The sequence below is a fragment of the Alosa pseudoharengus genome, unplaced genomic scaffold, assembly GCF_046254945.1.
Source record: "Alosa pseudoharengus isolate Yale_2024_CS ecotype anadromous, Long Island Sound unplaced genomic scaffold, YU_APseudo_1.1 YU_APseudo_1.1_scf_4, whole genome shotgun sequence".
NCBI lineage: Eukaryota > Metazoa > Chordata > Actinopteri > Clupeiformes > Clupeidae > Alosa > Alosa pseudoharengus.
In genome coordinates this window covers 30,350,659-30,375,069 of record NW_027468774.1, presented here as the reverse complement: position 1 = coordinate 30,375,069, position 24,411 = coordinate 30,350,659, and the positions used below count along the sequence as shown (strand labels likewise).

General features: G+C 40.5%; 3 protein-coding genes across 3 annotated transcripts; 2 read left to right on the top strand and 1 right to left on the bottom strand.

Annotated features, from left to right (window-relative positions):
- The first annotated feature begins 4,505 nt into the window (after positions 1–4,505).
- LOC143102315 (homeobox protein Dlx4a-like) lies at positions 4,506–14,415 on the top strand. Its single transcript, XM_076265819.1, has 3 exons — positions 4,506–5,015; positions 7,037–7,230; positions 12,435–14,415. The coding sequence occupies exons 1-3, from the start codon at positions 4,700–4,702 to the stop codon at positions 12,678–12,680; spliced, it is 756 nt and encodes a 251-aa protein (XP_076121934.1). The 5' UTR covers positions 4,506–4,699; the 3' UTR covers positions 12,681–14,415.
- A 951-nt stretch (positions 14,416–15,366) lies between these two features.
- On the bottom strand, positions 15,367–19,021 carry LOC143102314 (homeobox protein Dlx3b-like). Its single transcript, XM_076265817.1, has 3 exons — positions 18,194–19,021; positions 17,080–17,264; positions 15,367–16,707 (listed from the first exon to the last, which is right to left on the bottom strand). Exons 1-3 carry the CDS (start codon positions 18,525–18,527, stop codon positions 16,396–16,398), a joined length of 831 nt encoding a protein of 276 aa, XP_076121932.1. The 5' UTR covers positions 18,528–19,021; the 3' UTR covers positions 15,367–16,395.
- A 576-nt stretch (positions 19,022–19,597) lies between these two features.
- LOC143103168 (dual specificity protein phosphatase 3-like) lies at positions 19,598–23,595 on the top strand. Its single transcript, XM_076266977.1, has 3 exons — positions 19,598–19,837; positions 21,273–21,505; positions 22,799–23,595. Exons 1-3 carry the CDS (start codon positions 19,716–19,718, stop codon positions 22,996–22,998), a joined length of 555 nt encoding a protein of 184 aa, XP_076123092.1. The 5' UTR covers positions 19,598–19,715; the 3' UTR covers positions 22,999–23,595.
- The last annotated feature ends 816 nt before the right edge of the window (positions 23,596–24,411 follow it).

The following is a 24,411-nucleotide window of genomic DNA, read 5'->3' as shown; positions in this document are numbered from 1 at the left end:
ACAACCCAGATCCATGAGAGACATCCTCTTCTGCTGGAAGCAAATCCTATCAGTGAGTCTGGAGTAAACACACGCTGGATGTCAGTGAAAGTTATTAAATGATAAAGAAAAATGTATAATGGTTTTGATAAAACCATCTGTCATGGGGTGAGGTGGGGGGTAGACTTCTGTATCATCTCTTGTGAATGGAGCCAGATCTTTCAAAAGACAGGGTATTTTCAATCAATTGAAATCCAACAGACAGCACTAACAGAGACTACCTGGAGGTACTGAAAGTTGCACTGATATTGGATCTTTCGTGAGGGACCTGTTGGAATCTGTACAGTTTCACATTGCTTCGCCTTAGCGTGCTCTTACTGGGATGGCCACTTGGCCCAACATTTCTTCAGTATGAACCAGAAACTGGTTTTAACACAACTGTGAGTGTGTTGCAGCAGGGTGTGATTGTTCAAATGACCAAACCCAAGTGTACATGCCAACACTCATATTCTGCACATGCATGCACAGACCTTATGATTGGCTGCACACAAACACACACACACACCCACACACACACACACACACACACACACACACACACACACGTGTGGGAGGGCAGACGCCACTGTGTCTGGGCTGAGCTGGAGAGTATTGTTATTAACTTTTCTCCCTTCAGAGTGAATGGGAGCTGCAGCAGGGGCACATCCTCAGTCCATGACTCCAGGGCCTGCCTTTGTTCTGCTCTATAATGTACTCATAATTACAGCCTTTAAGAGAGTCTGTATTTCTTGTTCATCTCTCTCTCTCTCTCTCTCTCTCTCTCTCTCTCTCTCACACACACACACACACCACACCGCACCATAGGATACACAGAGATAAAATAAATACATATACTTAATAACACATTGCCACACTTTCTGCTCTCTCTATTTCGGTCTTGCATGCTGTATGCTAGTGCTACATGGTTTTTGAGATGAAGACTATCAGATAAGATTATGTTTTACATCAAGATGGATGAATGCATGGAAGCATTGTTAGGCTACTCACTTCATCTAAAGCCCTATGTCAACCCATTTGCCTGGAAGGCTTTCTGTCAGACATCCAGTTATATCTGCTGAAGCTGCAAAAAAGGTGAGCTTCTCTTGTCACACCAATATGCTAAATAACCTTGAACAAGCAGGTGCATCCAGGTAAACATACAATGCAGGGTCAAGCTCGGTGACTTTAGAGTAGGTTAAACGGCACTTGACCTCCCACACGCGTTGTAAACAAAACCGCAAAGATGGCAACAGCGCGAAGAAATGTGACAGATTTCGCGACTGGGAAAGGGCGTGCCCAGACGATTGTACGGCAATAAATCAAAGCACCGAGGAATGCTGGCTCGAGATGAAAGCGAGGGGGATCTGCAATTCTCCTCACGTCACTGCATTGGACTAATAACACGAGTCCTCCGGCGGGAAACAAGCACCAACCGTACTCCTGGAATGAGCGCAAAGCCTTTGTATATTGGCACAAACTATTGTGTTTAAAGGTGTGTATACAGCTACCTCGATGAGGCGAGGCTAATATTCTTTGCTAGCCTATTAGTTATATACAAGCTAACAGAGATAAATCCTCATTGGGTTTCATCAAACGAATGTGTCTTTAGTCACACATAGCCTAAAGGCTGATATTGTGGACGATTGCATTTATAGATTATTTTACACTTTGAGTCTGAACGACCTGCCAAGGCTATTTCTTATGTCACTGTTGTAGCCTATTCACAAAATTAACTGAAACTATCACAGAAATGGAACTGGCCAAAAGGTCTCCAATTCTTAAATTACAACACGGACTGTAGATTTGGGTAGAGGATATGAATTATGTAATGGCCAAGAAATGAATGGCATCCGAGCTGAATAAATGACTTGTTGTCGTTGTTTTTAGTAAAATTCTGTGTCCAGATAGGGACCACACAGTTTGTGTTGTCTCCGTTTTTATTTATTACACAATATGTGTTGAAAATAATAACACAACTTGTGTTGCGCTGTGTCCAGATAGGGACAACACATTCGTTTTAAGAGTGTATTTAGCCTACCCCTTGTCTTCACTTTTTCTGTATCAAATACTTGGTAACCCGATGGCAATCATTGACGTCCAGGGTGCCAAGAGAGTATCAGATTGCCCTGCACGCTGAAAAATGTCACTGGGGACCCAGTGCGGAAAGTGACGAAAATGGTCACTTCGCTAACCTGACTCTCGCCAGATGAATTTCGTGCCGCCAGGTTATCACTTCGCCGCCTGCTCCGCCAAAGTTGCAATGTCAGGCGTTCTGGGCTTGGTTGTAATGAGAGATGCCGTCCTTCTTTTTACGAGTCAGTCCCATCAAACATGTCGTGAGGTCGTTATTTTAAAAGTAAAATAAACAAACAAACATTATAGCCAATTGCTTTAGGCCTACTATAAAAGTCATGAATAGGACACGACGACGCTCAAAGACAAATTTGCCACCAAGACTTTCAAAGGGCAATTCAAAAGGACAACTCAGTCAGTGAGATTTAGTAGGCTATTTAATGTCAGTGAGATTATGATATCAGGAAACGTAGCCTGATATAGCCTCACTCAACTTTTTCCTTTACTTGCTCATAACCAAAAGTTTTGAACGTGTCTGAACGTCCCGATACCTCGACATTGGACTACAAATTTATGATAGCAGTCATCAATTAGTTTGAACAAATTTATGTTTTAACAACGATAAATGTAATATGTGGTGTTTCTGTCCCAATGACCAAATATAGGCCCATTAACTTGAACACAGGCTACAGCAAACCATGCACCTGTAGCTTAATTTCAACAGCATAACGCGTTGGGTACAGACTTGTCATGACTGAGGACCTAAACATAATTTGTAAATAACATAGCACTGTAAAATGCAGATCAGATGTTGTTTTTTTCTTTACATATAGGCCCTATTGTGGGAATGCGAATGATATCCTATTTTGCGATAGGTGTCTGGAAGTTTCCCATTATCCGTAGTCCAGCCAAATTGAAGTATGCAGACATCCCCATTATAGGATATTTCTGATGAAAAAGTTCGATCCGTTAAATACGAATGACTAATATTCTGTATGATTTAGCTATAGCAGTTTCTTTATTTAAGCTATTTATTGACCGGTTAGAATGTTTAGAAGTTCGTTTGACCTGTGTGATTTTAAGCCTTTATACTAACAGGTCCTGCAGTCTCTAACATGTTTGCAGTTTAGCCTATAGGTCTATTATTAGGCATTGAAACACAATAGCCTATAACCTTATTCTTAACAAAAATAACATCTCTGTCCAGCGACAAGCTATGTCCATAATGACATAACTGCTTTTTGTTTCAAAGGAAAGTGCGTTTCATGTTGTGCTGTGGATGCTGAATGGGAAATATCAGATTATACAAATATCAGTTAAATATATTTAGAATCTACGTTGTAAATTAATGAAGAACATTCATGCATAAAACTGAATGTTAGGCTAGGCCTACTGTTTTTTTTTTACTGTTTCGTGCATTTATTTTAAAACTAAAGAATATATATCAAAGACAGTCGCATTTCTCATACAAAAAAATACCAGACCTATTCATTAGACTACTTTGGAAATTAATAAAAAAAATATTTAATCAGTCAAGAAATTGTACGTGCGAGAATAATGTTAAGAGGTTCTGGCGGGTTTGGCTTACATACTTCAAGAATAACGATGTTAGGCCTATTAAAATATTATAATCGAGAGTCTCATTTGAGACATTTGAGAATTGTGATATTACCGTCCTCAAATTGGCAGTGGAATAAATGTGTGCATCTCATCTTTTAAATAGTCGTTTGTTTTAATGGGTTTGCAACCCCCCGAGTCACCGCCTTTAAGATGACACAGAAGGAACGTGCCGCATTGAATAGAGCCGTGTGGCATCGTGGAAGAACAAAGTTGAGAATCTGTGTAAATTGGTCATTTTCCGAGACCAACTTTTCTAGTTACATTTGGGTGCTTTGACTTGAGCTGATGTGCGATGTCAATGGGTAATATGAGTTTGGAATGGTATGGTCTAGTTTTGAAATAATTTAAATTGCCATCAGAAAATTAAGACATCGCATTTGTATGAATAAATACAAAATGTATCTAGTAGGCTAGTTGTAAGTTTTAGATAAGGAATTAATTAGGCTACTTTATTTTTTAAATAAACTAATGATAGGATGATGGCGCTTAAGTTGATTTGTGGAATGTAGGCTACTGTAGCCTATGTGTGATACGCTATTATGTTACCAATTTCCGAGAACACCATCCTGTAGGCAAAATGCATATAGCATCAATGAGCATAGAATTTCGGTTATTAAAGATCATCCATCCGTGCAAAATTGTATTGCGAATCAGGGTGTTTATCATGCTCAATATGCTTTCCCCTATTTTTTGAAAGAATGACATGTTTCCTCAACCAATCAGAGAGAGCTCTCTGTTTGACCTAAGGAGACTGGAACACACCCGCCCCCAATTTTCGAAATGAGGAGAAAGACTGGGAGCGCCCATGATTCGTGCCCAGTGCGCTGGGGTTGCTCTTTTCTTTGTGGTCTGCCTGCTCCGAAATTCAAAGGAATTTAGTTCTTTATGTGTATTTGACACACTAAAGGATGTATGTGGTGGCTTGGATATATTTTACGTCCACCCAGCTTATCCCCTTACGGTGCATTAATGGACCCCTCGCTTAATAATGACTATGAGTTCGCTCTCTGACAGTTTGGTTGCTTCGGATCCCTCCAAATCGGCGTTTTTGGAATTCGGTCACGGCTACCCACCTCACCAACAGCACTCTCCCGGTTTGTCTCACGGACATTATCCCGTTCATGGGTTGCATCCGGGTGGACATTCGCAGCACGACACTCCCTTCTCCACCGGTGCGTCCTCATATGGTCGCTCACTTGGTTACTACCCGGGCACGGTGGGCGCTCACCATTCTAGTGCGTACCTTCCGTACCAGCCCAGTAACCACAACAGCGGGTTGGGGCACACAAGAATCGACGACTCAGGTAAACCAGACTGCTCTGGTCACACATAAGAAACTTGAAATAAACTAATTAGGCAGTGTAAATGTAAAACATTGGAGTCAGATGTATTACTTACCACTACTGAATTTACCACCACTATGCCGTTCTGACATCAGTTATCTTTTTGCACTCGTCTATTTGATCATGTTGGCACTGTTGAACGTGAACTGTGCATCCGGTGTTAGATCATTTTATATAGGCCATCACTACAGGCTTCGGGAGGCTGCGCTAAATTAGCTAGCTATAGGTCTGTTGATATTACATTATTGGTGTTCTCATTTCGGAAAAGATCCACCATATGCGCTGCATTCAAATTGAGACCATTTTCCTATTTTTGTAAGGATTTTGAAGCCAGAATTCAAACTGAAATCTCTCCACAGTACTGGCAGTGTTTATGTTTAGTTTTAGAGGCACTGGGACTTATGTTTACTTATGTTTATGTTTAGTTTTAGAGGCACTGGGACTTATTTTTTAAAAAAAAGAAAGAGCAGTGCTGATTTAATTATAGTTGCTAATGACAGTCGTGCGACCAATCTGCATATCAAATACGAGGCCTATGCCTATGCCTGCAAACGTGCATAAGCTATTTACATTTGTGGAGTCGGCTATTTTGGATGAAACCGTAGCCTAGGCTATGCAAGACAATATAGATTCACATACCTAGCGATGAAATCATGTATGCTTGAATGTTGAAACATATAGGCTACATTTATGTTGTAAATTCTGGAAAGGCGTTCGTTTTGTTGATTTAACTCCGAGGAAAGTTTGTTAAACCAGCGCTAATCTGCACAATACAATCAATATATAGGATACATAGATTATTAAATCTTAGGCTGTTGTATATGTTTTACTCAGTAGTATTGTTGTGAATAATACTTCTTGTTCTTAAATTCACTGGCCTAGACTCTCTTGCTGCTCTGTAAACTTGAACTAATTATACGGCAATAGCGATTGTTGGTCAAATGCCTTCACTGTTAAAATGTTAATATTTCGTATAACGTTTTTCAAAATAATTGTGTTAAATTATACAGGTCATTTTCTTTCATTTTACCTTGCCAAAGCTCCTTTAATAACAAACCTGTGGCACATTTCATATAGCTTTCTTGAAGGTCATTCATAGATTACCGGTGCCTAGGCCTACCTTAACCTTTCGAGGTGCTTCCCAGAGCGTCCATATATCTCGTAAATTTGATCTGGATCACTTAACACAGTTTTCAGGTTAAATTAATCTTTTAAAGCCCAGTAGGCTATAGACTATTAACTGCAGAATGCAAGACGTGTTGCATTATTTTGTGCTTCCTTAAGAACAAATTCATTAATTGTTACATTTTAATCCCTTTTGCGAAATTCAAATATGTGAATAGTGTATAGATTATAATCTATATAGTATAACTCCAATCTTGCAAACTCCAATCTTGCAAACTTTTTTAAAAACATGACCAGTAGGCCTAGCATTTCCTGTTCATGTTTTTCTAATAATGGTCACCTGAGTATCAAGCATGCTCTCCAACCTAGAACAACAGTAATCGATTCCAGAAACATGGATTGAGCCTCTTTCGATACAGGGAGCTGAAATCGTTTTGGAGACGTTGATGAAAAATAAACGACCTTTAATAAGGCCTATAGGTTACCTTTCAAGTTTTAAAACGTTGATAACTTGGAACGCCCACCCAGTCTCCTTTTTGCAATTTTGCAGCAATATCAAAAGATGGGTTAGCACGGAAGACATGCATGTATAAAAAACGAAAGAGTAGGCCTAAGAAAAGGTGGGAGGACGGAAAATAAATAGTTTACACTAGGGCTGGTTGTATGTAGTCTATATGGAAATTCGAGCTATTCTTAACGTCAGTGGGATAAGGATTAATTATTATTAGCCTAATTACAGTTTACAGTTACAGTTTGTAGGCCCATCGGCTGTCATTGTATTTGATTAGGCTGAACTTATGTGTGTTTGATATCCTTGGTGAATCAATGTAATTTTGTAGCATTTCGTTATGTTCTAGATCATGAAAAGCCAACTGTCATTGAAAACGGAGAAATTCGTCTGAATGGGAAAGGAAAGAAGATTCGCAAGCCACGGACAATCTACTCCAGTTTACAACTGCAGGCCCTGAACCAGCGCTTCCAGCAAACGCAGTACCTGGCTCTGCCCGAACGAGCTGACCTTGCGGCAAAGCTGGGTCTGACACAAACTCAGGTAGGCTACAGACGCCTTGATTTTGCGCTTTCCGTTGACATCAGGTGATTACAGTAGGAGACCGAGAAGTTTGAATTTGTTTAGTGCATCTGTCTGTTTACAAGCGGCTGCCAGGGCTCTCCTTCGAAAGTGAGAGGTTAGGCTACTACAGTCTACGGTTGAAATTTATGGTAATCCTCTGTTGAAAACATTAACTAAATTAAATGCATTTTCTTTGCCACAAAGCTATAGAGATAATTGTGCTAAAAGGTTTGGGTTGGTTCACTGTGTTCGATTCCATAGGCCCAAATGATATATATATGAATAAATCTAACACAAAGCAGGCATTGGTGTCAGATTAATTTATTAAAGTTTGACATGTCAGGGTAGGACAGCATAAAACATAGTTTTTAAAACAGTGCAAACTGAATTGCGTTCAGGGGAAAAAACAGCAAAAAATAAAAACAATAAATAAAAAAAAATAATACTAAAATAAAGATAATTTTCAAAACAGCTTAAAATCTAGGAAGGAAAGAGTTGTATTAGTTCTATTCTTTGGCACTACATATTCCCCATAATGACATATAAGACAGAGAATTAATGTGTGAATGAGTGTTGGGGCAGCAGACTGGAAATAGTTGAAAGAAAGAACTGCCCTTACTTTTTTGTTTAGTGTGAGCAGCGTCTTTCACAAATTGTTGGAAAAGAGGAAGATGGGATTCCAATGATCCTGCAGCAATGTTTTCACACTCTCCCCAGCTCCTTAGACAGTCCCTTTGTCAACCCACCCCACACCTGGCTGGCATATTCAAGAATTGGACCAATGAAGTTATCATATATTTACTTTAGAACATCATGGCAGACCAGCTCTTTTGGCAACACTGAGATAATGGATCGAGATGGGCCTTGACTTAGACAGCATGTACTTGATGTTAGCGTCCCATGACAAGTTGGATGAAATCTGAACTCCAAGCGGTTTAAATGTGGACACTGCTGATGGGTAGTTCAGAAATGGTTGGAGACGGAGGAGAGGGAATGTTGTCCCCTCTCCTGGCACTGATTACCGTATCTTTAGTCTTAGCTCCATTTATTGTGAGGGAAAACTCTGTTCCCATTCAGACGCAGAATCCAACACCTTCTGAGTCATTCCAGATAGAGATCCTGATTGTAAGGACATCAGCACATTTTACTGGGATGACAATGCATTGTAGTGCAAGGTAATTAGCCGTTCATTGTAGCACTCAGTTAGTGAATAGTGAATCAGTTAAACATGCCTCACAAACAGGTCTGATACGGTCTAGGCTTACTCTATATTATCTTATACAATGCCCCCCCCCTCCCCCCCCCAAGCATCCTCCACAATAATCTAAATAAGTTGTTATCTTTGTTAGTCTGTATGGTCCATGCTTGGATGTGGTAAGATGGTGCCAGCCTTATGCAAGATGTTGCTTAATTGTTGACTGTTAATTGCTGACTCATCTCTGTGTGACCTGTTCTGGAGGAGGGTTGAGAACCATGGTTTTATTTAAATTCTCTGAAATGCATGTTAGCCAGACTGGCCAAAAGAACACAATAGAACTAGACACAGTGATGGCTTGTCAGGGTGGAGTCCTGGTGTTCAAAGCAGACCAAGCAGACCAAGCCAATTGAAAATGTCTGTGTGTGTGTGTGTGTGTGTGTGTGTGTGTGTGTGTGTGTGTGTGTGTGTGTGTGTGTCTGTGTGTGTCTGTGTGTGTGTGTGTGTGTGTGTGTGTGTGTGAAATCTGTGAATGTGCTTTGATCTGCCAACTGAATGCCATAAGCATTGTTTTCTGGAACCCGGTCCCAGGCCAAGCCCACTCGGGGTCCACAGAAAGGGCAGAGAATGAGAGAGGCCATTTTGTCCATCATCGAAATGGGCTGAGTGTGTTCAGCAGGAGTCTTGTGAGCCACTCTGGGGGCCTCCTGGTCCTGGAAATGGTCTCAGAGAGTGCCAGCTGCGTTGCTTCACCACTGTCCGTTGTCAGTTTTATCGGGGCCTGCTTGAGATCGCTTCACTGAGGTGCGTTGTTTTGTACGAGTGAGCTGACGGTCAGTCTCACGTTACATTTCAGATTAGACATTTAGCGTAGTGTTACCATAGTTAACACCCTTCTTCAGTTTTATGAGGAACTCAGGGGAATTAGTCTACTTATCCAGTTGATACAGAAAACAAGAAAACAAGAAAAGACATGCTCTTTTTGGGGGGCTGAATGCATATGTATAATATAATCTGTTAGGCTAAATGAGAAATTCTATTTACTGAAGTCTCATTTGAGTGCTAATAGTTTTTTTTGTCAGTTATTTTTTTAAAGACAGCATACATAAACAATTTCAGACCTCCCTGTAAATATTATACTGGCTTTCTATTAGTCAAATACACACATTTCTTAGTCAAAACGGTATATGATCCATGCGAATCTTTGAGCAGAATTATGACTTTGGGAGGATCTTTGCTACAACTCCACAGCAGGAAAGACACATTTACTACAACTGAACATGTGGACACCTATCATTGTATGGAGATTCTGTATTGTTTTAAAAAGGCCAAAATAGAGTCTTAACAAGAAATTTGTTGACATTGCTCAGCATAGAGTAAGTCATTCTCAGCTATTCTCAGTACAGCAAGTACTGAGTAAGTAACTATCCTTTGGATGTCTAAGTTCTGATATAAGCTAAAAGAAAGCTAAAGAGGCCTTTTTGATACTGCTGATTCTACAAAACATTTATTGTAGTATATACTGCATTCTACAAAACATTTATTGTCATATCTACTCCAGCTTGTCATTGTGTTCCCAGTTTGACAGTTTTTTTCCCCCAGCAGAACTTTAACAGAATATTGTCATTGGAAAGCTGAGTGTAGAGCACATAAAGTTGCAAATTTAAACTCAACACATCTGAAGAAGGTAATGGCTAAACATTGGTGGCTTGGCAAGGGGCGTGGAAGACTATTCATAATTTTTCACCCCTGTATTTACTTAGATATACAATTATTTCCTTTTATTCTGCAATAGATAAACCATCTGGCATGCCAGCCATGGAAGTTTTAATTGTGAAGACCCGCCTCAGACTTCAATCAATATCCACACTTATATAGAATCAGTGATTTGCACATGGAAATTATGATAATGGGAAAAGCATATTACATATTTGACTCTCTCTCCCTCTCTCTCTCTCTCTCTCTCTCTCTCTTTCATTCACACACATACTCAGGCCACACACACACACACACACACACACACAAACACGGCTGGCAACAACTCTATTTCTGCTGGGCAAAATGCTCCACCCTGTCGTCAATGGTCTATTTACCTGTCAGAAACCTCTGCCCACTCCATTGCTCCTGGAAGTGCACCTGCAAAACTGCACGCACCAACTCCACACTTTCACACAGACACACACACACACACACACACAAACCACACACACACACACACAAACAAACACACACACACACACACACACACACGTGCACGAACACACACACACACACACACACACACACACACACACACACACGTGCACGAACACACACACACGCACACACACACACACACACAGAGAAAGAGACATGCACACACACACAGACACGCATGCACACAGACAGACACACATACACACACACAGGCACACACACACACACACACACACACACACACACACACACACCATACACACACAATCCCTGTTAAATGCCCATCTTTCTTTTTTCTTTTCTAGCATTCTTATTTTACAGGCTTGTTTTTCCCCCTAAGCAGCCAGCTATCTGGCTCATTTTCATACTATCCCTACCACTCTGTCTTAGTACTTTTACCTCTCCACCACTTAGATGCTTCTGGTAGAGGTATGACACTGGTGTTGTTCACACACTGCATTTTGCTACACCGTGCACCTGAAAGCATTAAGCTGGTTATATGACCTCTCTCACTGGTTAACCACCCAGTGTTGCTGTCTAATAGGTGTCAAGAAATCTTTGAGCATAATGTTTTTTTTCCTCTTTTTTTTCATTTGACATTACCCAATTATTAGACATATCAAGCTAAAAGCTTTGGTTATTCATGTCTGTTGCTGTTGAAATCTACACTAGTAATTGCAGGATATTTTTATGGTCCCTGGTTGATATATATTATATAAAGGAATGGCTAGCCCTTATTTTCACTTCATGATTGATCTAATGTGTTTGCATGTCGGGAATTGAGTACAGCATTTTGTAACAAAAACTACACTGTTTAACTAGAGTTCTTCTTTTCACCACCTGTCTGTACGAAGAAAAGTATGGCCAATATTTAAAATGTCAGAAAAACCTCCTCTATGCAATGTAACAGTTAGCAAATAGGCATGCACTCTTTGATCATCTTTAGAATAGTTTTTCTGTCATCAGTGCCATCCTTAGCAGCAGCAACAACACCATCATCTTCTTTCTTTTTCCTCTTTCTCTCTCTCTCTCTCTCTCTCTCTCTCTCTCTCTCTCTCTCTCTCTCTCTCTCTCTCTCTCTCTCTCTCTCTCCTTTTCTTCTAATTCTAAATGGGTATTGTCACTGTTATCCATTACTGTACATGCAAAGTGGGTAGCCTTGCCTGCAATGTGTCTGTGACCCAGCTTTGGAATACATTACCATAATTACCGTTTACTGGAGAGGATTTTACTACACTGTGGGTGCTGTGGTTCCATAAACATTTTGCCATCTTCTTAAATGAAAATATCTATAAAATGCCCTCATTGTTCGTATCACGCAGAAAACAACCGCTAACGCGTGCCAGGCTCACAGTGACTTGCTCTGTCATGGTAATTACAGCGCATATTCCCTGGCGAGCCACATGCATCGCTTTGTTCCGTGTGCATTCTGGGTGTCACAGTGCTGTTTCCAAACCCCATGCGTGGCACTTGCATGGAAATTGTGAATGTTTGCAATTCTGTGGCACCCGGGAGAGCTGTCACAGCAATTAAGACACTTTAAACTCTCTCCCCCTGCACCCAAGTCTTGCAAGCCAACACTTCTTTATGGCTGTCAGATATTTATGTGGCCAAGTGCTGCTCGCATGCAAGTTGAATGAGTTGATATTTGATTGGTCTCAGTAATAAAATTTTCATGTGTCAACCACATTCAACACCTCATCCAAAGATGGCTTTTTATGGTAATGACATTGATAGTGATCTCTCTCTCTCTCTCTCTCTCTCTCTCTCTCTGACCTCACTCACTTCTCAGGTTAAGATTTGGTTCCAGAACAAACGCTCAAAGTATAAGAAGATTATGAAGCATGGCTCGAGTGGACCTGAAGGAGAGCACCTCCATGCAGTTTCTTCCGCGCCCCCCTGCTCTCCTGGAATGCCACCTCTTTGGGACGTTTCTATGACAAACAAAGGAGCCCCCATGCATTCTGGCGGATATATGAACTCGTTCAGCCCCTGGTACCCAAGTCACCACCAAGACTCAAGAACTCAAATGATGTGACGAGGACCATCCCCCATGCATGCACGTCCGGTCCCTGGGTGTCCTCAGAACTGCCTGTCCACTGAGGTGGCTGAGAGAGTGACTGCCTGTAAGATGTGGATGCAAACTCAACTCCCACCTCTGTTTGTTTTATTTTTTTCCAGATATATACATGCAGGAATGCTTCAGTATGAAGGTTGTAAACTGTTTTGATGTTGCTAAATTTCCATCTTGACAATTTGACTTTTCAAATGACTTTTCCACTCCGACAGATGTTGACTTCACTCTAATTGGACAGATGGAACAGGAGTTTTTCGTCCAGCTGCCTTGGATTGACATGGATTTTCTATGATAACACAAGTGCAAAATACCTTCCAAACTCACTTTTTCTCAGTTGATTTTGATATGAGGCTCAAAACTTTTAACACGGCCAACTGCTGTCAAAAACACACAGCCAATTGCTGGCTTATCTACCAGATGAAAACTGTCTGATTGAATTTCATTACCTTTTGCTTATTTTGTTTTATTAATCTGTAGCATCAGACCATGATTCTCCAGTAAATTTACATTGAATAACACTTATTGTCCCACATAGTTTAAAAAAAAAATGTTTTGCTCATAGTTTTCCTTCTTTTTTTTTTTTACAGGAAATGCTATTTGACAATATAATGTCTAGGACTTTTTCGTAGACAATAAAAGACATATTTGTGGTATATTTGATTTTAGTATATTTTCATGTAACTATTTTGATCAAAATACCTTGAAGTGTGTTTTCATGGAACTCATGTATGCAATAACCTAAAGACATTTGTGTTATTAATGGCTAAAATAGTAAATGGGCACATTGCTTAGGATTTATGTAGATATTGTTGTTATTGTTGTATGCCATGACATAGCTCTATTTTTAAGTCCTTGTTGACAGAAGTTTATTTATTTGGGCTTTTTCACTAATCTCACCATGTGTAAGGCTTCTGTGACTGACTGCAGGTGATGGCAGAGTATCTATTGTAGTCATAGGGTGTGACACAGCAAAATGCAGAGATGTGGTCCCTTTTTTCTATTTCTAGAAAACATCTGTATAAGCAATGGGGGCCTTATTTGAGGAATTCCCTAAGCTTTGTAAAATGCTCACGTCAATTAAAGGTCATTTAGGGCATGGTTGTTAAATGGAGCTTTCACTCAGCCAGTATAATTACTAGCAATTTGCAGACTACAAATGTCTCTTAGTATGAAAAAGGTGCACAGGGAAGGCACGATAGAGACGTTCTCAACAGACCGTTGGGGGATGGAAAAGATTCGCCAATCGCCACATCATGGAACCATATGCAGGTGTGATGCTGATAGGTAGGCAAAAGCTAAAGAAAGGGAACTAAAAGTCATGTGAAGGTAGGAAATCACCATGTTTTATGACTCTTTGGCTGACGTGTGTGTGCTTCCTCTTTGTGGAGCATCCCATGAAAAGCAGTTTTGTTGATAGTTCAATACACGCTTTAAAGTACCCCAACTTTTTGAATGAAAAACGAGGCAGATATAAATGTGTTTGCTAACAGGATTGAAATGTGAAGTTGTATACTTGACATGAAGTGTTTCGATGTTTACGACTTAGCTTACCCTTGATTTTTTTTAAAGAAAAACATGATTAGACCTAATTCAAGTAATCATCAATTGATTCCTGAATGTTGAAGAATAATACATATGTTTTATTTTATCTCTTCACTTGTAATTATAACAAAAATACATCTGAAAATATTTGAAATGTTAGCCTACTGTTTTAAATTAATTTTTATTCCAAATTCAAGTCAATTTGAAATGGGCTGTACATGAATATTATGGTCGTACTCCAGTCCTCATGCTCCCGTGTTGAGAGAAGGACAATAAAGTATCTCTAAACTTGCGCAGATGCTTATCAACAGCATCTCTGCCATGACACCGCTTTATTAGGCCTATAGCCTATTGCAGACATAAAAATAGACTATGGTCTGGAGGGACAGAGGGGCATATACCCATCTTAAATAAACTGTAGCTACATCCATTCCAACCAATAGGCCAAACGGTTTTACAGGGGACATGGCTAGTTCCACAGCTGCATGGTGTATAGTGTATTTGTGTTGTTTGTCCATTACGCCGACGATAGATTGTCCCAGCCCGGCCGAAACCTTACACCTTCTAGGCTTTTGAACCGACGTAATTTGCAGCTGGTGGCTGCAGTAGCCTACCCTCGGCGCTCTCCCATCCAACCTCAAAATCACCCTGTTCGCCATGTCTGTGGCCAGATCGTGGACCTCATGTTTGCCAAATGTGCTCACTACAGATGATGATTTCCTAAGTGTAGCCTATATTTGCTAATCCGAGTGACTTCATTCATTCCCTTGTGACAGGCACGGGAGAGATGGGTGGGGAATGGCCACACAAGCAGTAAAATAATGTCCTAATGCGAATCTTGTCCAACATTATTTCCATCATTAAAAGGACACACTGGAATCCGCTGCGCGTTTAGCAGTTAGGATGCAGAAAATGCTTGGCTTGCTTGGTTGACTCTTTAATGCAGATAAATAAGTACGTAATCATTTCACTGAACCATGACAATAAGGGGCAAACATCAGCCTCATGATACGTCAAAGACCACAGCATACCTGTCAGCATACCCAGGTGACAAAGCACAACATATTTTTAGATGTTACCCCCCCCCCCCCCCCCCCCCACACACACACACACACACACACAAAGCGATTAGACTGCGTTTATCATGGTTTGCGCCTTAAATCTATATCTATACGCTCGTCTCACTTTTAAAGGGACCTGCTGTTCTGACTCAAGGAAGAAAAAAGAAAATATTGGCGAAATTTGGAACAAAAACTCTTGAATTATCCTGTATTTTTAAATTAGATTTTATTGCATTATGTCATTTCTTTGTTATCATTTCTTATCAAGTTACGCCATGATTTCGACCTTAAAACGTTTTGTAAAACCCTCTTGACTGTCTGTCTATCTGTCTGTTTGTCTGAAAGTCTATCTAACAGTCCGATTTGTCCTAGGACCAAGGCTAATTTTTTTTTTAACGGAAATAACTGGTAGCCTACTTCTAAGACAAGTGGTAACTACCTGTCCATCATCGAATTTAGTCCCGATTTAGGCCTGTTTCTTTTCAAAAGTAGTCTGCTTCACAGATTTAAAAAAATGGTTTACTTTCACGTTATTATAGCCTACTTACCAAAATGTAAAACAGTACCTAGCCTAGAATTCGCACAAATTGCAGTTACAATACTGGTTTATTTAACACAAATGAGTAATTTGTGTAGGCCTAATGCGTTTACTGTTTCGATTGATTAATCAATTTAAATGGCCTAATACTAATAGGTCTGTGTAAAATATATTGCTTTGTCTTAACAGTGAACACCCTCTCAAAAGCAAAACCATCCTGATAACATTAATTGAAAATTTAAAAAAATGTAGTAGGCTAGTGTACCACCTGCATAGTTTTTAATAAGGCATTCTGATACAAAAGCCCAAAGTTGAAATACTCTGATCTAAATGCTAAGAACACTGACATCGCATGCAGTAGCAAGATTTAAATGCTGCCAAAATGGTAAGCAAAATGACAGTGCAAACAAACAAAGATTACCAAAACAACAACAACGTTATATCCGTTATATTCCTTTCATCCAACGGACGGACGACATGAAAATAGTCCAATGTCATGATGGATCTTAAATTTACTGTAGAGCGCCCACAAAGGTCAATAGGCATGCTGCGTAGAGGGGGGCGTATGGTGCACCGAACTCGGGTGCTGAACGCCTAAATGGGAGGCTTGCTGATACCAGTGCTGGCTGCAATCGTCTACAAAAGGCGGCGAAGAAGGATGGAGCGGTGGAGGAATCTGCCCTCTGTTGGCTGCGTTAGTGTGTGTGCTGGAATCCCATGCTGCAGGGGAGGGGGGCGAGTTGCATGCCATCGAGTCGCTGGCGTTCGGACTATGATCCAATGATAGTTCTCCGTTTTTGTACAGTTTCTTGAACTTAGACCGGCGATTCTGGAACCATATCTTCACCTGGAAGGCAACACATAATTTGTGATTAGTTCATACAAGCTATATTTTTGTTCATACAAGCTATATTTTTGTTGTCAAAATGTGACCAATAAACCTTGCTAAGCAGGTTTACCTGCAGGTATCAGCAGGTACCAGAACCCACATAATTTGTAGATATAGGCCTACCCTAGAGTTTAATTAGCTCATTGAGAGCTATGGCTTCTCTTTATTTTGCAGCACAATAATATGATTATAAAGAGTTGCCTATGTTCTGCTTCATTTTGACAACTTTTGATCAACGCCAGAGAAAAGGATGACGGCCCGATTGGTAAATGAATAAGCATGTTCCAAACTGAGATACACAAGCTTCGTGGGCTAGAGTTGTTAACATACCTGTGTCTGGGTAAGTCCTAGCTGCGCCGCAAGCTCTGCCCGTTCCGGCAGGGCCAGATACTGTGCCTTTTGGAAGCGCCGCTGCAAAGCTGTCAGCTGGTAACTGGAATAGATGGTTCGTGGCTTGCGAATTTTCTTTGGTTTTCCGTTGACCATTCGCACTTCAGTTTCCGGTTCTTCTTTTACTAAAAAAAAAACATTGAAAAAAATCATAAAGTTTGCACAAAATAACTGAGTGTCGAACAAAACATCAAAGAAATTATTCTTAAGTTGGCATAACGTACGACATTGCAAACGCTTGCATAACTACAGGACAAGCAGACCAACACCGAAACCAAAACATATAATTTAGTAGGGACTTCCAGTCTCTCTCTCTCTCTCTGTATATGCGAGTTGCGAGTTATCTCTCTCTCTCTCTGTATATGCGAGTAAGGGAGAGAGAGAGAGAGAGAGGAACAGAGAAAGAGAAAGAAAACAAGTTTAGGCCTACAGGGTTTATAGACTCCAGGGAAGCAGACACATACTTGCGCAGAGGCCTCGTTTAGTCTATTGCAACGAATGCACTTTGGGAAGCACATTTGACTTCATATAAATAAAGTAAATAAGATGATGCAGTCTATTGTTTTGCACATGAAGAACTGGCAGAATACAGTGTTTGATGCACAGCAGGCCTCCTTCAGACAGGCTACTGTGATCTCAACACAAGAAACAAACAAGAAATGAGCTAAAATTATTCTTATTTTCTTCTTCTTCTTATTATTATTATTATTATACAGTAGCAGTAATTGCTGGTGCTGTCTGAAATTATCGACGAAACAATCCTGTAACTGACAAAACAATGTAGCAAAACTCGAAAGAAAGAGTTTAGTTCTCTCACAACATTTAATCAACATAAAGGACTATGTGCTTTCCAACTGGGCAATACCGACTGGCTTACTTATTCATCAAAAATATGGATTCGACTAAATAATATCTTGCATATTGCCAAAGCTTCAACTTAGTAAATTGATTATCTTGCTTTTGTTGGCAGGGTGATGTTGATGTGTTCTAATTAATTTCACATCCAACCCAACCGACGTCACTGACAGAAGGCCCTGTGGCTCAGTTATCTTACCTGTGTCTTGGGGTGTATGTACTTCCCTACAGTAATGTCCATATTGTCTGTACGGATGAGAATAAGGATACTCCGTCTTCATGGAATATCCACTTGATGCTCCTAATCCATTTGGGTTGTACTGTTGATAAGAATATGGACTCATCGACTGTGAATATGGTTGGTAGTAGTCCTGGTGGCTATGCGACGTATGCCCACTATAGTAACTCATGCCAGCTACTTCAGACTCCGGAGGGGTATGTAGGCTTTTTTCAGGTGCTTGTTCTAACACCGATGAGCGAAGCAAGTCGGACGAAACGCTAGAAAACTTTTGCTCTGCGAGGATTCCGCTCATTGCGCGCCGTCGCCTGTGAAGGTCCGAGCAACAGATTCTTTCGCCCCGTGGAAACTGACAGCCCAAGGTGAAAAAAATAATCCAAACAATTTCGTGAATAAATTAAGTGAATTACTTAAGTTAGAGCTGTTTCTTAGTCAGATTCTCTTCTTCGAACCAATGCCGTCGACGATGCGTCTGTTCCCAAACCGGTGATTCGCAGACTACCCAAATAGGCGACACCACTCGGCTACAGCAAATTACGCAGCGCAGACGTGGGTGCAGCATTTTCATTGGTGCCCTCGCGTACAGTATTATACAAACATCTGTTGGAAGCATGTAGGCTACGAAAATGTCGGTCCTTCCCCTCCTTGTCAAGCTATCTAAGACTAGCATTTTCCTCAGTTAGAAAGAGTTCCTGATTGTCGGTAAAAGTCAGAAACAATAGGCTAGAATGTAGGCTAAGATTTTGGTAGACCGTGCATAACTCTGCATTAGGTCTATTTAGGCTAACACTGATCATATGTATTTGACGTTATGTAATACAGGTCAGAACACCCCAGGGAACATCCTAATTCAAACACTGAGTTCACATCCTCATCGTGGAATGTGTTGGCTATAGCCTGTTGCCCCTGCCTATGACATTCAGTTACAATTTGACGATGATACCACACAGCAATTTTCTATAATGGAGACACAATGAGAAACCGTAACAAGACTTGGGAAGCGGAGAGAAAGCATCTACTCACACAAGTCAGCAGCACACTCTAGGGCCGAAAGTGTATAGCGCACGCAGGAATCAGACCGAATTTATTGTTTAGCTTCTTACGCCACTTTCGTCTGACCAATACACTTGAGTTACATACTGTCTTTGTTTAAAGTTTGGCAAATGTAAACATCACCTGGACAAAAATTAGACCTCGTGTAGCCTAACGAGGTCTACATGGATATACGGCTCTGATACTGGTAAATACACACTGCCATCTAGTGGAGACATGGTAATCACACAGTTACGAAGCATGTTTGGTCGTTTGGGGGCGTATTTGAGACAACTCGGCTGAACAACTTTATGTCAGAGTCGATAGTCAGCCTGCTTCGCGCGCAGTCTAAGAAAGGAATCACCACGGCTTTATGACACATACAGTACATTAGCTTACTGTAGGTCTACAACTGTAATAGATTATTTAAGACTCAACTAAACTCGAAGGCATGGCTGAATATGAGGTGTCCGTGCAACAGCTTAATGACCTACTGACAGACGAATGTGGATTGTATATGATGCCCTCAAAACACTGCAACGAGGTTTACCCACGGATATATGTTGGAAATGCGTGAGTGGGCATGTTCTCTGAAACTAATCGATAATATCAGATTATTTGTTGTCTAGCCTAGCATTTGACAGATTTTTTATTGTGAAATACCCTAAACCTAATTTGCATTAGGCCTTTAATAACGGATTGATTCATTTTACCTCCCCATATTTGTGTGTGAGACTGGTTTGTGTAACCTTTTGACAGTCATGTAGAGTTGTGTGTGTATATATAACGACACAGAAGCTATTATTCCCTTGGTAAACGTTTCAATTAAAATCGTTCCAATGTGTGCAAGCTCTCCCAGAGCACCTCATACAATCTCTCTACTCTGGCTTGCCTGGGGGCTTTAAATAGACTCACTATATTTATGCCATCACTCCCTCCCTCCTCCTCTCTCTCTCTCTCTCACACACACACACACACACACACACACATATAGAATATATGTACTGTAGAAGACCAAACAGCAGACCATAGACCCATGCAGGTTGTGAAACAGATGCTGTCTTATCAAATTGCATTTATTCAGCTTTATGGAGGGCTGAGAACAGACTGGATAAGAGAGGCACCTTGTTATGTAATGAAGACAGTCAGTTTTGTCTGTGGTTGTGAGCGTCCTCTCTGGACCTTCCCGCTCTTGTCTCGTCTTTCTCTGACGGAATGATGAATTATTGACCAGAGGACTTATAATAGGAAAACACACTCACCGGTCTGTGCTTGCTTGGTTTTCTGTATGCACACAATTGACACAGACAAAGCACTGACACTACTCTTGGCTGTAGATTGCTACCCTATGCAATTCCAAACATGGAATCTTTATCTATAGCTCATAACTTAAATAACCAAAAGGTATATTAGCATTATGCATTTGATATTTCAGCTTTGAAGAAGAATGATAAACATTTGAAGACTTTCTCTCTTTTATTTAGTGACAGAAGCAGTTGTCTGTGGTTAGCTGTTTCTTTGTCACTGAGATGAAAGCACCTCATAAGTAGGCTACCTGCAGCTTGTTACCCATACTCTAAACCACAAACAACGTTCTCATGCACTTCATGTCTCAAGCACAGCAACATCCTGTCAAGTCATTTGTCAGAAGTTTAAAAAAATCAAGGTAGCACGCTAATCTGAAGTCTAAAAATAGCTGATATGTTTGTCACCTTACTTTGATAGAGAATGTACTTTGGAGTTTGATGCTAAAATATGTCATGCTTAATGATAGGAATATTTAACCTGCACATTGGATACAACAGAGAGAAATCTGTCATGTGGCAAGAGCAAAACTATGGATTACAAAATATGTGGAGTCCCTAACGCCATTGCTGTTAGGCCCACGGTGGACTGAACAGAGTATAAGTGCCTCAGTACTGTCTGTGTGGTGTTATTACATCTGTCATCATGACCGTGAACAGCAACAGGAATCTGACCTATTTTTTCTCCCAATGTGTTTCTGCAGGTTTGTGGCCACCAGTGTGATACGCCTGCAGCGTCTAGGTGTCACCCATGTGCTGAATGCCGCCGAGGGGAACTCGTTCATGCACGTGAACACCAATGCAGAGTTCTACGCTGGCACAGGCATCGTCTACCATGGGATGCCCGCCAGTGACACGGACCACTTTGACCTCAGTGTCTACTTTGAGGAAGGAGCTGATTTCATTGAGAAGGCACTTGCATACAAAAATGGAAAAGGTAAGTGTAGTTATTTCAGTTAGTTTGAAATTGGGAATAGGTCTTTGTGCATTGCATATTGCATCATGAACATTGATCTTGTGTGATTACACAAGAGAGTAGCCTACCTATGAAGCAGATGGCATCTGAGAACTGTTAATACCAGAGGCATGATAGCCAGGGTGTCATTGAGCATGCAGGAGTTGAGGTAAAAGTTCACCTTAAAATACAGTGCATACAGAAAGTATTCACAGCGCTTCACTTTTTCCACATTTTGTTAAGTTTCAGACTCATCTTAAAATGGATTCAATTCATTTTTTCACATCAATCTACACACAATACTCCAAAAAACTGAAATATTCTATTTACATGAGTATATAGACCCTTTGTTATGACGCTTGTAATTGAGCTCTGGTGCATCCTACTTCTATCAATGGTCCTTGAGATGCTTCTACAACTTGATTGGAGTCCACCTGTGCCTAAATCAATTTACTGGACATTATTAGGAAAGGCACACATCTCTTTATATAAGGTCTTACAGTTACAGTGTATGTCAGAGTGAAAAATTGTCCGTAGACCTGCGAGACAGTGTTCTGGGAAAGGATAAAAGCACATTTCTGCAGCATTTAAAGTGCTCAAGAGCACAGTAGCCTCCATCATTCTCAAATGAAAAAGTTTGGAACAACCAAAAGTCTTCCTAGATCTGGCCGTCAATTACAAGCGTCATAACAAAGGGTCTAAATAAAATGGAAGGTGCCTTATATCCTTAGAGAGAGACACAAAGAGAGTGCGCCTAGTTGAGCAGATTGCAGTTGATATAGGTGCAAATCAGTTTAATTGGCTCTTTGAGCAGCTGCCAGTTGATACAGGTGCAAATCAGTTTAATTGACCCTTTATGATGTCATAATGCTAATGCCAAGTCTACGGGAAAAATAAGCTTGTTTTTTGTTAATATCTCTAAAAGTATTAAGTTTACAAAAATGAAAAATACATTGCTCAAGTGTCCTTTTCAAGACCTACATTAGGCCTACAACGTTTCTACGTTAAACGGTTGAAGCTGAATTAGACATAGAAATTTTGGTTAGAAGAACAAGAACAAGAAGAAGACTTGGGATAACAGAACAGTGCATTTTCAGGCACTGTAATAAATAACCCAACATTACTTGTGATTAATTCGGTAGAAACATGTGTATTCATATTTCTGTAAGTAATTACCTGAACAAAAGATACATTAGAACCTGTAGTGTTGCAAATTTGATTTCAGTTTCCTCCAATGCAGTGCCTTAACTCTCATGACCTTCTTCCCTGTTATAGGCAAGGTGTATGTGCACTGTCGAGAGGGCTACAGCCGCTCCCCAACTCTGGTCATCGCATATCTCATGTTGCGGCATAAAATGGACGTGAGGACAGCCTTGGCCTTGATCCGACAGAAGAGGGAAATTGGCCCAAACGACGGCTTCTTACGGCAGCTTTGCCAACTCAATGATAGACTTGTAGCAGAGGGAAAGCTCTAGAGAACAAACTATTAGGGGGACTTTTTCTTTTCAGGTTCTGATATTGCAATTGATTTTATGCTTAATTAGGCACAATAAATAATAAACTGTGACACACAAACAACACAAAAAATACACACCCAAATACACACACTTTCAACAGACACCCAGTATATGCACACACACACACACACACACACACACACACAATGACTGCAGTTCCTTTTTTGCTGGCTGGTCCAGACACAACCACTTACCGGTAAACTAGCAGGGAGATTCTTCTTAAATAGCATGTTTTACAAATATTGAGTATGCTGTTTAAAGCTCATTTGCACTTTATGTATTACATTGCACTGATGTTGTGAGAATTGTTACTGCTGCCATTGCATGGACCAAATGCTAAATTGTGGAGTTTATATTTATGGATTTACATGCTCTGTGCCATCAGTCCTGTTAAAAACACAGCAAATAAACCAGTATGGATGTATGAATATTACATTAAGTATTACATTCCGTCTACATATGCTGTATGAGTATCCATCTGCTTATAAAGGACACCAGTATCTGTTTTGTCAGAGCTGCTTTTGATAAAATCACTGTCATTATTATCTTAACCTACCCATGTGCCTACTGTGATGTTTCTGTGTGGTTTGACTGAAGTTGTGGGGCAGCCGTGACCTACTGGTTAGCGCTTCAGAATTGTGCTAATGATAGGCTACTTTCAAAATAGTTACGAAAAGCATTTAGTTTAGTTTTGGCCGGTAAAAATGATGTCTAATTTTTTCATCTACCAGCCACTTTGGCAATAGGCCAAAAAGTTCATTTCGACCCCTGGATGGTGAAAGTGTTGTGAATCAGAATCCTTTCTGTAAATGTACATATTGTGGATTTCTTATGTTCATTTGTGATTGTGTGTCTTTGGTCTGTATGCAGTGTATCCTTGAATGCTTATAATTCAATAGAGTCAACAGGGGCAGCCGTGGCCTACTGGTTAGCACTTCAGACTTGTGACCAGAGGGTTGCCAGTTTGAACCCCGACCAGTAGGCACGGCTGAAGTGCCCTTGAGCAAGGCACCTAACCCCTCACTGCTCCCCAAGCGCCGCTGTTGTTGCATGCAGCTCACTGCGCCGGGATTAGTGTGTGCTTCACCTCACTGTGTGTTCACTGTGTGCTGAGTGTGTTTCACTAATTCACGGATTGGGATAAATGTAGAGACCAAATTTCCCTGACGGGATCAAAAGAGTATACTGTATATACTTATATACTTATAATTATACTAGTGTTTCTGAGGTGAGGTTGTGATGTGAAGTGATGCACTGTGTTTGTGTAATGTAGCCTATTTCTAAGATACACAGAAAACTTTTGCAGTTAGCCTATATATATATATACACACATATACATATTTCATGAAAATAGAAAACATCACAAATACA